At 41.1% G+C, this 14,353-nt stretch overlaps 1 protein-coding gene across 1 annotated transcript in view; it reads left to right on the top strand.

Moving 5' to 3' along the window:
• LOC144684384 (lissencephaly-1 homolog) overlaps positions 1 to 14,353 on the top strand; it is a 98,861-nt gene that overhangs the window by 70,004 nt on the left and 14,504 nt on the right. Inside the window, exon 8 of the mRNA XM_078548093.1 lies at positions 10,006 to 10,234. Within this exon, the coding sequence (XP_078404219.1) occupies positions 10,006 to 10,234 (229 nt within the window). The remainder of the gene's footprint in view (positions 1 to 10,005; positions 10,235 to 14,353) is intronic.

The raw sequence follows: 14,353 nt of genomic DNA, 5'->3' as shown, positions 1-14,353 counted from the left end.
ACTAAATTGAAAGAAGCACAAGTAAATCGCTGCTTCACCTGGAAGGCGTGTTTGGGGCCTTGGGCAGTAAGGTGGGAGGAGATAAAGGGGGTAGGTGTTACACCACCTCCGATTGCATGAGAAGGGGATGAGATGTTGGGGGTAAACACTTGTACAGCAGCAATTTTATGTGCAGTAACCTTTGTAACTAAAATGAAATGAACCTTAGTGCCACATATTCAAATCAGTTGACTTAATTATGGAAGCTGTCTACCTTGATAATTCCAACAGTAGAAGTATTCCTTGGAAGTTACATGTAATATTTTGTATATATCAAAATGAATAGTTTATTCTGCAGTTTATTCCATGGTCAGCACATCAGGGTGGAGCTACCATTAGCAACTTCTGAGTTTTTTATGGTTCAACATCTAAATTCACTTGATGCTTTGAAAAGCTTTATAAAGTCTATTTGGGATTTATGTTTGTTTTTCAAATATTACTTATGCTGTTTGACTCCCTTTTTAAGGAGGTGAATGCTAGCCCTGGACCAGCATAACTTTAATGTTATGCTTTTAATGGATGCACAAATATAATTTTGGTTGCACTTAGGGTTTTTATACAAGTATTCAAAAATATAATTACCTGAGTGCAGGTAAATAAAGCCATTAAAAGCTCCTAATATTTTGGGTATTATAAATGGGGCATAGAGTACAAGAATCAAGTAATTATCAATTTTTGCAAACATTGTTTAGGCACAGCATACTGTCAGTAGTTTTGGGCAATGAATTGTTGAAAATGCATAGGGAACCATTAGAGAATCTACAACGCAGATTGACCAGGTTGACACCTGGTACGGAAATTTATACCTCCAAGGAGGAATGAGGGGGACTATCTGGGACTGTCTCCACAGAGCAGTGAAGGTTGAGGAGACTTGATGGAGGTTTTTCAAAATCACAAGTATTTTGGTGAGAGTAAATAGTTTCCTGTGATGGGGGAGTCAGTGACGAGGGGTCATCAATATAGAATTATCATAGTGGGGAGAGGGTTTAGGAGGAACTTCTTAAACAAAATTATGAAAACACAATACTTTGCCAAAGGGAGTGATTGCATGCATAAATATTTGAAGTAGAGAAATATATAAGACTATGGGGAGAGCAAGACAGTAGGATTAGTTTAGAATTTCTCCAGTAAAGAATCGGCAGTGATTTAGTGGGACAAATGGCAACATCCTGTGCTGTAACCTTCTATGGTCCTTTTACTGTTAGCTGGATAGCTAATCAACTATCGTTATAATGAAAACAATCCCCAGGAAATGGTATCGGTTTAGCTGTTAAATTGATTTCACCTGCAGACTGAAGAAGGTAGTGAGGTCACCAAGACTGTTGCCATTACAATTTTTTAAATGTTATTGTTGCTCTAGGCACAGTATGTCATCTTCCTGGCTTCTGGTTATATGTATTACAATTCATCTTATTGATTGCTCTATTGGTAAGGGGAACATTTTTACTGTCTGGTTTATTAGTGACCGGAATCCCCCCTTTGGCAATAGGTCCACTTGTAACCACCTTATTTGTAACATACGAATTAGAAGTAGGAGTAGGCCACTCGGCCCTTCAAGCCTGTTCTGCCAGTCAATAAGATCATGGCTGATCTGATTGTAACCTCAACTCTACATTCCTAGCTGCCCATGATAACCTTTCATTCCCTTGCTTATCAAGAATTTATCTAGCTTTGCCTTAAAAATATTCAAAGACTCTGCTTCTACTGCCTTTTGAGGAAAAGAGTTCCCAAGACACTCAGTCCTCTCAAAGAAATAATTTCTCCTTATCTGTCTTAAATGACCTCTTATTTTTAAGCAGTGCCCCCGGCTCTAGATTCTCCCACGAGGAAACATCCTCTCCACATCCACCCTGTCAAGACCCGTCGGGATCTTATGTTTTAATCAAGTTGCCTCTTATTCTTCCAAACACCAGTGGATACAAGTCTATCCTGTCCAACCTTTTCTCATAAGGCAACCTGCCCATTCTGATAGCTTAGTACATCTTCTCTGAACTGCTGCTTAATGCATTTACATCTTTCCTTAAGGTGACCAAACTGTACACAGTACTCCAGATGTGGTCTCACCAGTGTCCTGTACAACTGAAGCATAACCTCCCTACTTTTATATTCAATTCCCTTCACAATAAATGATAACATTCTATAAGCTTTCCTAATTCTTTGTACCTGAAACTAGCCTTTTGAGATTCATGCATTATAACGCCCAGATCCCTCTGAATCTGAGCTCTGCAATCTCTCACCATTTGATACATGCTTTTTTAAATTTCTCCTGCCAAAATAGGCAATTTCACATTTGCCCAAATTATAATCCATTTGCCAGATCTTTACCCACTCACTTAACCTATCGATGTCCCTTATAGCCTCCTTACGTCCTCTTCACAAATTACTTTCCTACTTATCTTTGTGCCATCAGCAAATTTAGCAACTATACCTTCGGCCCCTTCATCCAAGTCATTTATATAAAGTGTGAAAAGCTGAGGCCCCAGCACTGATACCACCACTCGTTACATCCCGCCAACCAGAAAAAAAGCCCCATTTATGCCTACTCTGCTTCCTGTTAGCTAGCCAACCTTCTATCCATGCCAATGTTATCCCCTACACCATGAACTTTGATTTTTGGCAATAACCTTTGATGTGGCACCTGATCAAATGCCTTCTGGAAATCTGAGTACAGTACATCCACAGTATCAGCAGCACATATGGATAAAGAACACCACTAAGTTGGTTAAACATGATTTCCCTTTAACAAAACCTTGTTGACTAAGCCTGATTGCCTTGATTTTATCCATGTGCCCTGCTATAACACCTTTAATAGCTTCTGAGATTTTCCCTATGACTGATGTTAAGCTAACTGGCCTATAGTTTCCTGCTTTCTGTCTCCCTCAGTTTTGGAATAAAGGAGTTACATTTGCTATTTTCCAAACTAATGGAACCTTCCCCAAATCTAGGGAATTTTGGAAAATTAAAACCAATGCATCGACTATCTCGCTCGCCACTTCTTTTAAGACCCTAGGATGAAGTCCATCAGGACCAGGGCATTTGTCAGCCCGCAACTCCAACAATTTGCTCAAAGCCTGCTTCCCTAGTGTTTGTAATTTTCCTGAGTTCCTCCCTTCCATTTCCTGATTCGAAACTACGACACAGGACTATGTGCATTCAACAGCATAAGCAGCAAGAGATAGAGCTAAATGATCCCACGACCAATGGATCAGATCCAAGCTCTGCAGCCCTGCCACATCTAGTCGTGAACGGTGGTGAGCAATTGAACAACTCACTTGAGAAGACTCCACAAATATCCCCATCCTTAATGATGAGGGAGCCCAGCAAATAAGTGCAAAAGGTAAGGCTGAAGCATTTGCAACAACCTTCAGCCAGAAGTGCCGAGTAGATGTTACATCTTGGCCTCCTCTGGCGGTCCCCAGCATTACAGTTGCCAGTCTTCAATGAATTCAATTCATTCCACGTGATATCAAGAAACGGTGAAAGATACTGGATACTGCAAAGGCTACGGGCCCTGACAATGTTCTGGCAATAGAACAAAAGAACAAAGAAAAGTGCAGCACAGGAACAGGCCCTTCAGCCCTCCAAGCCTGCGCCGATCATATTGCCCGTCAACTAAAACATTTTGCACTTCCGGGATCCGTATCCCTCTATTCCCATCCTATTCATATACTTGTCAAGCTGCCTCTTAAACACCACTATCGTACCTGCTTCCACCACCACCTCTGGCAGCGAATTCCAGACACACTCTACCCTCTGCATAAAAAACTTGCCCCGCACATCTCCTCTATAGTTTTCTCCTCTCACCTTAAATCTATGTCCCCTAGTAATTGACTCTTCCACCCTGGGAAAAAGCTTCTGACTGTCTACTCTGTCCATGCCACTCATAATTTTGTAAACTTCTATCAAGTTGCCCCTCAATCTCCGTCGCTCTAGCGAGAACAATCCGAGTTTCTCCAACCTCTCCTCATAGCTAATAACCTCCAGACCAGGCAGCATCCTGGTAAATCTCCTCTGCACCCTCTCCAACACCTCCATATCCTTCTGGTAATGTGGCGACCAGAATTGCACGCAATATTCCAAGTGTGGCCTAACCAAGGTTCTATACAGCTGCAGCATGACTTCCCAGCTTTTATACTCAATACCCCTGCCAATGAAGGCAAGCATGCCATATGCCTTCCTGACTACCTTATCCACCTGCGTTGCCACTTTCAGTGACCTGTGGACCTGTACACCCAGATCCCTCTGCCCATCAATGCACTTAAGGGTTCTGCCATTTACTGTATAATTCCTGCCAGTATTAGACCTTCGAAAATGCATTACCTCGCATTTGTCCGGATTAAACTCCATCTGCCATTTCTCCACCCAAGTCTCCAACCGATCTATATCCCGTTGTATCCTTTGACAATCCTCTTCACTATCTGCAACTCCTCCAACCTTAGTGTCGTCTGCAAACTTACTAATTAGCCCAGTTACATTTTCCTCCAAATCATTTATGTATACTACAAACAGCAAAGGCCCCAGCACTGATCCCTGCGGAACTCCACTAGTCACAGCTCTCCATTCAGAAAAGCACCCTTCCACTGCTACCCTCTGTCTTCTATGACCAAGCCAATTCTGTATCCATCTTGCCAGCTCACCTCTGATCCCGTGCAACTTTACCTTCTGTACCAGTCTGCCGTGAGGGACCTTGTCAAAGGCCTTACTGAAATCCATGTATATAACATCTACTGCCCTTCCATCGTCGATCATCTTTTTGTCACTTCCTCGAAAAACTCGATCAAGTTAGTGAGACACGACCTCCCCTTCACAAAACCATGCTGCCTCTCACTAATATGCCCATTTGCTTCCAAATGGTAGTAAATCCTGTCACGAAGAACCTTTCCAATAATTTCCCTACCACTGATGTAAGGCTCACCGGCCTGTAATTTCCTGGATTATCCCTGCTACCCTTCTTAAACAATGGAACAACATTGGCCATTCTCCAGTCCTCTGGGATCTCACCCTTAGCCAGTGAGGATACAAAAATTTCTGTCAAGGCCCCAGCAATCTCCTCCCTTGCCTCCCTCAGTACTCTGGGGTAGATCCCATCTGGCCCTGGGGACTTATCCACCTTAATATTCTTCAAGACGCCTAACACCTTTTTTGATCTCAACATGACCCAGGCTATCTACACACACTTCCCTAGACAAATCGACCGCTAAGTCCTCTTTGGTGAATACTGATGAGAAGTATTCATTTAGTGTATCTCCCATTTCTCCTGGCTCCACACACAGATTCCCACCTCTGTCTCTGAGTGGGCCTACCCTTTCCCTGGCTACCCTCTTGCTTTTTACATATGTATAAAAGGCCTTGGGATTTTCCTTAATCCTGGTTTCCAGTGACTTTTCATGATCCCTTTTAGCCCTCCTGACTCCTTGCTTAAGTATCTTCCTACTTTCTTTATATTCTCCACGGGCTTCATCTGTTCCCAGCCTTCTAGCCCTTTTCTTTTTGACTAATCTCACAATATCCTTCGTTATCCAAGATTCCTGAAACTTGCACATTGAAGACATGCTCCAGAACTTGCCATGCCTCTAGCCAAGCTGCTCCAGTACAACTACAACACTGGCATTTACCTGGCAATGAGCAAAATTGCCCAGATATGCCCTGTACACACACAAAAACAGGACAAATCCAACCTGGCCAATAAACACTCCATCAGTCTACTCTCAATCATTAGTAAATTGATGGAAGGGGTCATCAACAATGTATCAAGTGGCACTTGCGTAGCAATAACCTGCTCACTAATGCTCAGTTAGGGTTCCGCCAGGGCCACTCGGCTCCAGACCTCATTACAGCCTTGGTTCAAACATGGACAAAAGAGCTGAACCCCAGAGGTGAGGTGTGAGTGACAGCCTTTGACATCAAGGCAGCACTTGACTGAGTGTGGCATCAAGAAGCCCTCGCGAAACTGGGGTCAATGGGAATCGACAGGGAAGCTCTCTGCTGGTTAGAGTCATAAGGGAAAATGGTTGTGGTTGTTCAAGGTCAATCATTTCAGTTCCAGGACACCCCTGCAGGAGTTCCACAGGGCGGTGTCCTAGGCCCAACCACCTTCAGCCTCTTCATCAATGATCTTCCATCATAAGGTCAGAAGTGTGGATGTTCGCTGATTGCACAATGTTTAGCATTAATCGTGACTCCTCAGATACCGAAGCAGTCCACATCCAAATGCAGCAAGACCTGGACGATATCCAGGCTTGGGCTGACGAGTAGCAAGTAACATTCATGCCACACAAGTGCCAATCAGTGAGCATCTCAAACGAGAGAATCTAACCATTGCCTCATGACACTCAATGGCATTACCATCGCTAAATCCCCCACTATCAACATGCTAGGAGTTGCCATTGACCAGGAACTGAACTGGACTAGCCATATAAATACTGCAGTACAAGAGCAGATAATCAGAGGCTAGGAATCCTATGATGTGTAATTCACCTCCTCACTCCCCAAAGCCTGTCCACCATCTACAAGGCACAAATCAGGAGTGTGATGGAATATTTTCCACTTGCCTGGATGAGTGCAGCTCCAGCAACACTCAAGAAGCTTGACACCGTCCAGGACGAAGAAGCCCATTTGATTGGCACCCCATCCACAAATATTCACTCCCTCCACCACTGATTAACAGTGCCAGCCGTGTGTACCATCTAAAAGATGCACTGCAGGAACTCACCAAGGCTCCGTAAACAGCACCTTCCAAACTCACGACCGCTACCATCTAGAAGGACAAGGGCAGCAGATGGATGGGAACACCACCATCTGGAAATTCCCATCCAAGCCATTTGCCATCCTATCTTGGAAACATTGCTGTTCCTTCGCTATCGGTGGGTCAAAATCCTGGAACTCCCTCCCTAACAGCATTGTGAATGTACCTCTGGCACATGGACTGTAGCGGTTCAAGAAGGCAGCTCACCACCTTCTTGAGGACAATTAGAGATGGGCAATAAATGCTGGCCTATCCAGTGTCACCCATGTCCCATGAATTAAAAAAAATTAGCTATTTCTGGGAGGTTACATGATCCTCTGTAGGAAAAACTGATGCAAAATACCTGTTCAATTCATCTGCCATCTCCTCACTTTCTATTAATTCGCTCGACACACTTTCTATATGACCAACGCTCACTTTGTTTACTCTTATTATTTAAATATCCACAGAAAATCTTACTTTCCATCTTTATATTTCTAGTTAGCTTTCTCTCGTACTCTAATTTATCCTTTCTTATTAGTCTTTGTCATTCTTTGATTTTGTTATGGCCTGGCTGATGGTAAATGTTGAGCTGCTGAAATCCCAGCGGGAAACTTGAAACAGCTGCCAAAATGGTTTTTGCAATTTGTATAGTATGAAGAGCGGTTCTGAACTCTGGAAATTATGTCCCTGACTGCTTGTGATTTTGTACAAAAGTAAACGTTTAAAAGAATAAAGGGGAAAAAAAACACAATTACATTTAAATACAACAAAGGCTTCACACAATAAACAGTACTTTAAAACAGTTCCACCAATCTTATCTTAACTACCCTCCGAGCTAGCCTTTCCCTTTTCTGTTCAGCCACTTTCCTTATAGATTCTAAAATCTATAGAATTAGTGTTTCTTTACCACAGTGATATTTTCTTGGGGTGTCCTCTGAGGCTGACAGCAACTGGGTCCTCATGTCTGGCCTTGTTCACACCAGTCTTCTGGGAGTTCTGACCAGCTACCCTGCTGTCTTCAGGGAGATCTAAGCAGCTACCCCTCCATAAGCATCAGTATTTCCTTAAATACATTCCTTCCCTTTGATTTCTCCGTTGTCTCAACCAATCTCTTCAGAAATGTTTTCTTCACAGACTTGATTAGACTATTCTTTACTTTAGCTCTTAGGGTAAGTTTGTATTTACAAGTCTATCTTTACCTTATTTACACCTTTTACCACCTGTATATATCCATCTGCCTTTGAACTACAACAACCCAATTCAAAATAAATCCTGTTATTGCTTTGTGAAACTCTAATTGAAGTTCCTATTGGTTCATTAACATATCAAAACAACTTACTGCTGACTTTAGACCCTTGCTGTCACTCTGCTCTTAATCCAATTACAGCCTGACTTCCAGTGCATAAGAAAATATGCCAGGGTTATTACCAGAAGAAAAAATTACATTTTCTTGTTTTCTTGGACCTGTTCTTTATATTCTGTCCAAACTTCATACGTGCCATCGTTTTGTGCAATTGTATGTTTTTTTTTCTTTAAGTTTGATGCTGTCTTTAACTTTTTGTAGTTAACCACGAATGGTGGGTCCTCCCCTTGGAAGTTTTCTTTCTCATTGGAATGCATCTATTCTGTATATTCTGAAATAGCCCTTTAAATGTCTGCCACTGCACCTCTATTGACCTATCCCTTAACCTCATTTGCCAGTTCACTTTAGCTAGCTCTGCTTTCATGCCCTCACAATTGCCCTTAGTTGAGTTTAAAATTGGACCAACTCATCTCCCCCTCAAAATGAATGTAAAATTCAATCCCATTATGATCGCTGCAACCTAGGGGTGCCTCCACTGAGGTTATCAATTAAGCCTATCTCGTTGCACAATACCATGTCGAGTATAGCATGCTCTCTAGTTGGCTGCAGAACATGCTGTTCTTGGAAACTATCCCGAAAATGTTCCATGAGCTCCTCATCTATGCTACCTTTGCCCACCTGATTTTTCCAGTTGGTGTGTTGATTAAAATCCCCCATGATTATTGTTGTACCTTTCTAACAAGCTCCTGTTATCTCTTCTCTAACTATGCTGTAGGACAGAGTATACATTTAGGGAGCCTATACACCATTCCCACAAGTGACTTCTTGCATTTACCATTTCTAATCTCAACTCAAACCACTTCTATATCCTGGTTTCCTGAACTTAGGCCATTCCTCTCTAATACCACGCTCATACCCGCATTAATTAACAGAACCACCCCTCCACCTTTTCCTAGCTCCCTGTCCTTCCTAAATGTCAAGTGCCTTTCAATATTCAGGTCCTAACCTTAGTTATCCTGTAGCCATGACTCTGTAATGGTTATCAGATCAAACTTATTTCTTTCTATTTGCACACTGAGTTCATCTGTTTTGTTTCGAATGCTACATGCATTCAGATACAGAGCCTTTAGTTTTGTCCTTTTATTATTTTTGTAATGTCTAGCCTTATCTTCTGATTTTTCTGCCCCTTCCTGTCTCAGTCTGTTTATCATTTCCTATATTCCCAAATTTGATCCCTTGCCTCTACCACTTAGTTTAAAACCCTCTCTGCTTCCCCAGTTATGTGGCTTGCTAGAACACCAGCCCCAGCACATATCAGGTATAGACCGTCTCAACGGTACAGCCCCCACTTGCCCCACTACTGGTGCCAGTGCCCCATGAACCAGAGCCCACTTGTAACAACATTGATGGTTTCTGTCGCTGCACAGAGCATATTGTTTTCAGTATTTGAAATTCAAGGAATTGTAATAGCTTCACAGCATTGAGGGCTCTGCTACACCCATTCAACTAGTTCCAACTGTTTATGGAAGCTAAAAGTGATGGTTTTTATTTTAGAAAGGGGAATAAGATTGAAAGTTACCATCTTTTGAATAATTTTCAAAAGGTAGTTTCAAATCAGAGACTTGTAGGAGAATCACAAATTTCATTAGTTATTTATGATGAAGTACTGTTTCAAGGTTTTGGATGGATTAAGGAGAGGGAGCATTTGAAAGCAATTTGCTGAGCATGAAACACGAATGTAAAAGACTTGAAGATATCCTTGTCTACCCTCAGCTCTAGCAAGCCGTGTTGGTGAGAGCCCAGAGAATAAAAATTTAAATACCTAAAATATAAATTATTTCTAAACTTAATGATTAGGGAATCCAAAAGAGCTGCTGAATGAATTTCTCTTTCTGTTAATTTACAAATTATCATAAATGTAACTGTTTGCTCACAGTTATTGTGTGAAGACTTTCACGGGACATAGAGAATGGGTGCGCATGGTCCGACCCAACCAGGATGGTACTCTTTTGGCCAGCTGTTCCAATGATCAGACTGTCCGTGTATGGGTGGTAGCAACAAAGGAATGTAAAGCTGAACTTCGAGAGCATGAACATGTCGTAGAATGCATTTCCTGGGCACCGGAGAGTTCCTATCCAACCATTTTGGAAGCAACAGGATCTGAGGTAAGATTCTAAGATTTGGAATGGTCCTGTTTAAATCTGAATTCACAAATGACTTAAGGTATAAACTTAAGCCATTCTCATTCCAAGGAAAACTGGTTGCATTAAGGTTTTGGTAGTTAAGCACCAATTCTAGAAGAATTTACGTTGGCTTCAAAGGGTACTGTACGAAGCAGAAATTTTAAAGTTGATCCAAAATATTTTAAGTTCCAGTAAAAGGTGGCTGCTGGGAATGCTTCGGATGACTCAAGTAAATTTGTCAAGCGGTGCAGAAGGCAGATATAGTTCGGATCTTTGTTTGAATTATGATGTATTTCCCAGCAATATTTCACTTTCCACTCTGCCTATCCGTAAGTCCTTTCATACTATCTATCTACTGCCAGATTGCAAATATTTCTGTTTGTCATTTGAGAATTGGATTGAGAATACCCAAATTAATTCTTAACAAGATTGAAATAAGTGAAACTGATTGTATATACAGCCAAGACGTTTCATTGTGAGATTGATCAGCATTAAAGGACAATTTTAATGGAACCAGTCTACAGTTAATAAACATTTTGTTTCTCAGGCTTAATAATTGAGTTTCTTCTGTGTTCTCCCCATCTTTCCAAAAATATATTTGATGCAGAATGCAATCAGTTACACATGAGCCTGAACCCATTTTCATTTGAAGGTAATCTAAGGTCACTTTGTCAGATATGATTGACAGCCAATGACCCCTGACTCTGGAGTAATCCATACTGTGATTGAACTTGAAGCAAGATGCACAAATAAAACCACTTTCTTCCCTAAGGCTTTTCTATACAGTTGTTAAACAATTGGTGAGGGTAACAGCAGTCCTTGGTTATCTTTTTTTTTGAAATCCAATACAGTCTTTTTAAAATAAAGATGAAAATTGCATATTTTCATTGATTAGTGTTTTTCATTATTTCATGTGCTGACTTCATCCATTGAATATGGTTAATGATGCAAAGAGTGCTAAATTGAGTGACACACCTTTGTACATTTAAAATTGCTTTTCACAATGTAAACTCTTTTTCGCTATGGCTGTTACTAGAAATTGTAAGTGGGTGCGATAGGTGTGTTAGCTTGAACCTGCTTTTCTGATTAAAATATTTTTATTGGTTTGATGAATAAAATCTGCTATAAATTTCTTCAGTCATTCCCCTATCAGCCACCATAAAAAAAACTTCAGATTGGTGAACTCCCTGGATGGATATGAAATGGAGCTTCTGCTGAAGTTAGTGGCCTTGACCATGGGTTTGGAGGGGACTCTTGAGGCAAATGATTTTCTGCCTTTGGTAAGAGGCAGTAAGAGTAAAAGCATGTTTTTTTGGATTGCAGGAAGAATTGGTAGACAACAGAGAATCCTAATGGCTTTGAAGTTTGCATCAATAAGTACAAAATGAATTTGTGGCTAAAACACTGCCATGAATGGTAATATATCCCCAAAGCTTGGTTGGAAGAGGGATATTGTCAAAGTTAAATAGCTGATCACCTACATTTGGCCATTTGGTTCATTTGAGGGTATTACGAAAAAAACTTCAGATTGGCGAACTCCCTGGATGGATATGAAATGGAGCTTCTGCTGAAGTTGGTGGCCTTGGCCAGGGGTTTGGAGGACTCTCTTGAGGCAAATTATTTTCTGCCGTTGGTAAGAGGCAGTAAAAGGGGCAATAAGAGTAAAAGCGCACTGCTTCAAAAACAAGAAAACAATTTCTCATGATTATGCCTCTTAGATCCTTTATGATACATGCTTTAAATATCAAATCAAAAAATAGATACTGTTACGGAGAGGAGGGATTTTAATTTAAACAGCCCTAATTTCTCCTCTCTCCATCCATCCGTAATCAGAAATGTGTTTTGATTTTGATTTCCCCCACCTTCAAGTGGTGCCATATTTCCCAACCCTTCAGTTTTGACGTGACCCAATTTATTAATAACCTCACAGCAAACTCGAGATAGGGTAAACTCAGAGGGTTAGTTGATTCTCTCATACTCAACGCAGTTGGGGGGTGGGGGGTGGGGTGGTGTTATGTAGTCCCTAGTGCATTCATACAAAAAAAGAGAGAGAACAACAGATTTACAGGGCAAAGACCACAGAACAAAGACTTATTGTTTCACATGAGTCGAGAATCCAAGTCCAATGGTGTATTCTTTCACAGAGGTGGGCAGGTTGAAGACTGATGCTGGATCATTCACTTTTCCAATAGAGATTACTTCCACGATGGGGTAGGCACATAGAGATTAATTAATCTTGAGTGCTGGTACAAAGGTTCCAGTAGAAACAGTCTAGATGAGGGGGGTGGGTGTCAGGCATTCACTGAGCCCATGTTCTGAGCTGCTGCTCGCTAGATGGAAAATGACATACTGATCGGCAGGATAGCAATACTGGTTCCTCTAGCTAGGGGGTCATGTCACATGACTCCCTCCTGTTCACTTTGGCTTTGACAAAGGGCGTATATTCCTTTGTCTGGATTCCTGAGATCGTTAATGTTTCAACCATTAAGAATTTGAAAGGAGATTGCAGGGTCCTTTGCCTTAGCAGACTTGTAGTTTCCGTGAAGAGTCATACGGACTCGAAACGTTAATTGTGTTCCTCTCCGCAGACGCTGTCAGACCTCCTAAGTTTTTCCAGCTATTTTTCTTGTTCTGTTGGCTAGGCCTGGTTTAAGAAATTTAGATGGTCTTTGTATAATTTGCTTTGAATTTGATTTCTGCAGCCACAGGGTCATTAGAGTATCTTCAGAGATAACAAGGTGCAATTCCTTTTGATGCTGTTAGATTAGCTCCTGTTGTCAGGGTCACAGGCAGACATAGCTTCAGCCTTTTTGAAGTCTTTGTCCAGTTTTTAAAATTTTAGGAAATAGCTATGTTTATTTCATAAAAATATTGTGAGAAGTCTTAGCTCTGTTACAATACAGTTCTGGTTTGGAAGCAAACTGCTGGCGTAGTTGGAAGTACAATCTGTTTGAATGTTAAAAAAGCTTGCTTCTTGAACTTCATACAACTGACTGTGAACCTGTTCAAAGTTTGTAAAGCGCCTTCTTTCTACCATGAAGTCTGCTGAACCAGTGCAACCACTGGTCATGTTTTACATTAATTCACTGGTGAACATATTCGTACTACAGGAGAAATCGGCTTAGGAATTTTTTAAAATGATATCACCTGGATCTTAAGTTGTACCTACATAAAATCCAGTTAAATATCCAACAAGTGATCACAGCCCAGAGTTCTCTAGTTGTACCACAGTGCAGACATCGATAACTCATGGCCCACCTTAAGAATGTTAAGGATCTGAACCAGCGCTGCCAATGAACTACTTTTAGCAATATCTACGGTATCAGCATAGTAAAATAAATCTAACTTTAACATACCAATTTGTAAGTATTATACTAGCACATCCCTAGCACTGATAATTTAATATGAGTATCTGATTTCTGTCATCAAACTATATATACCTGTCAATGCCAACTTATTAAAAGCAAAAATGAATTGCACACCTCTAGTCTGAGTATAAAATATTGTAATTTTCAGTAGATTTGAACTTCTGAGCAGTGGTTTGATGTCAGTTCGGATGTTTCTGTTTCCTTGTGCCGCACATCAACCTATGAGGCTAATGTTCCTTGATACGGCTAAGTACTTGAAAGAATCTTCCTTTGTTTCACTGAACCTCCTTATGCCATCTGAGCTTTCAAGGAATGTAGAGTTTTGCTTTTGGCCTGGATTTTTGCATACCTGTCAGCGTTCACTGTCATTACTCCGCTGATGCCAGCAGCAACCTCTGGAGTCTGCACATGGCATAGAATAATGTGGAAATCCAGATGCGCAGTCACTGGTTCTCTGCTTCACTGTAGGGTTCACTGAAGCGCCCTCAAACTGCAATGTAGAACTAATGGAAGTGTGCCCTTTTAGACTTGGTGCAAAAATGCTTGAAAAAGTTTCACCTTGTTGACTGAGATGAAACTGGGTTTTTTTTTTAACCAGAGCTCAAATTTCATAATGACTAATCAATAGCCTCAGATCCTGATGAGCTAATCCTTTTATTTGTGGATTGCCAAATTTCTCTATATATTTTAACTGTTTCTTTAATTACTTAAATTTGTTTCACATTTCATCATC

This window comes from Cetorhinus maximus, chromosome 9 (assembly GCF_964194155.1).
Source record: "Cetorhinus maximus chromosome 9, sCetMax3.hap1.1, whole genome shotgun sequence".
Lineage (NCBI taxonomy): Eukaryota > Metazoa > Chordata > Chondrichthyes > Lamniformes > Cetorhinidae > Cetorhinus > Cetorhinus maximus.
This window is presented reverse-complemented; position numbering and strand designations above follow the sequence as displayed.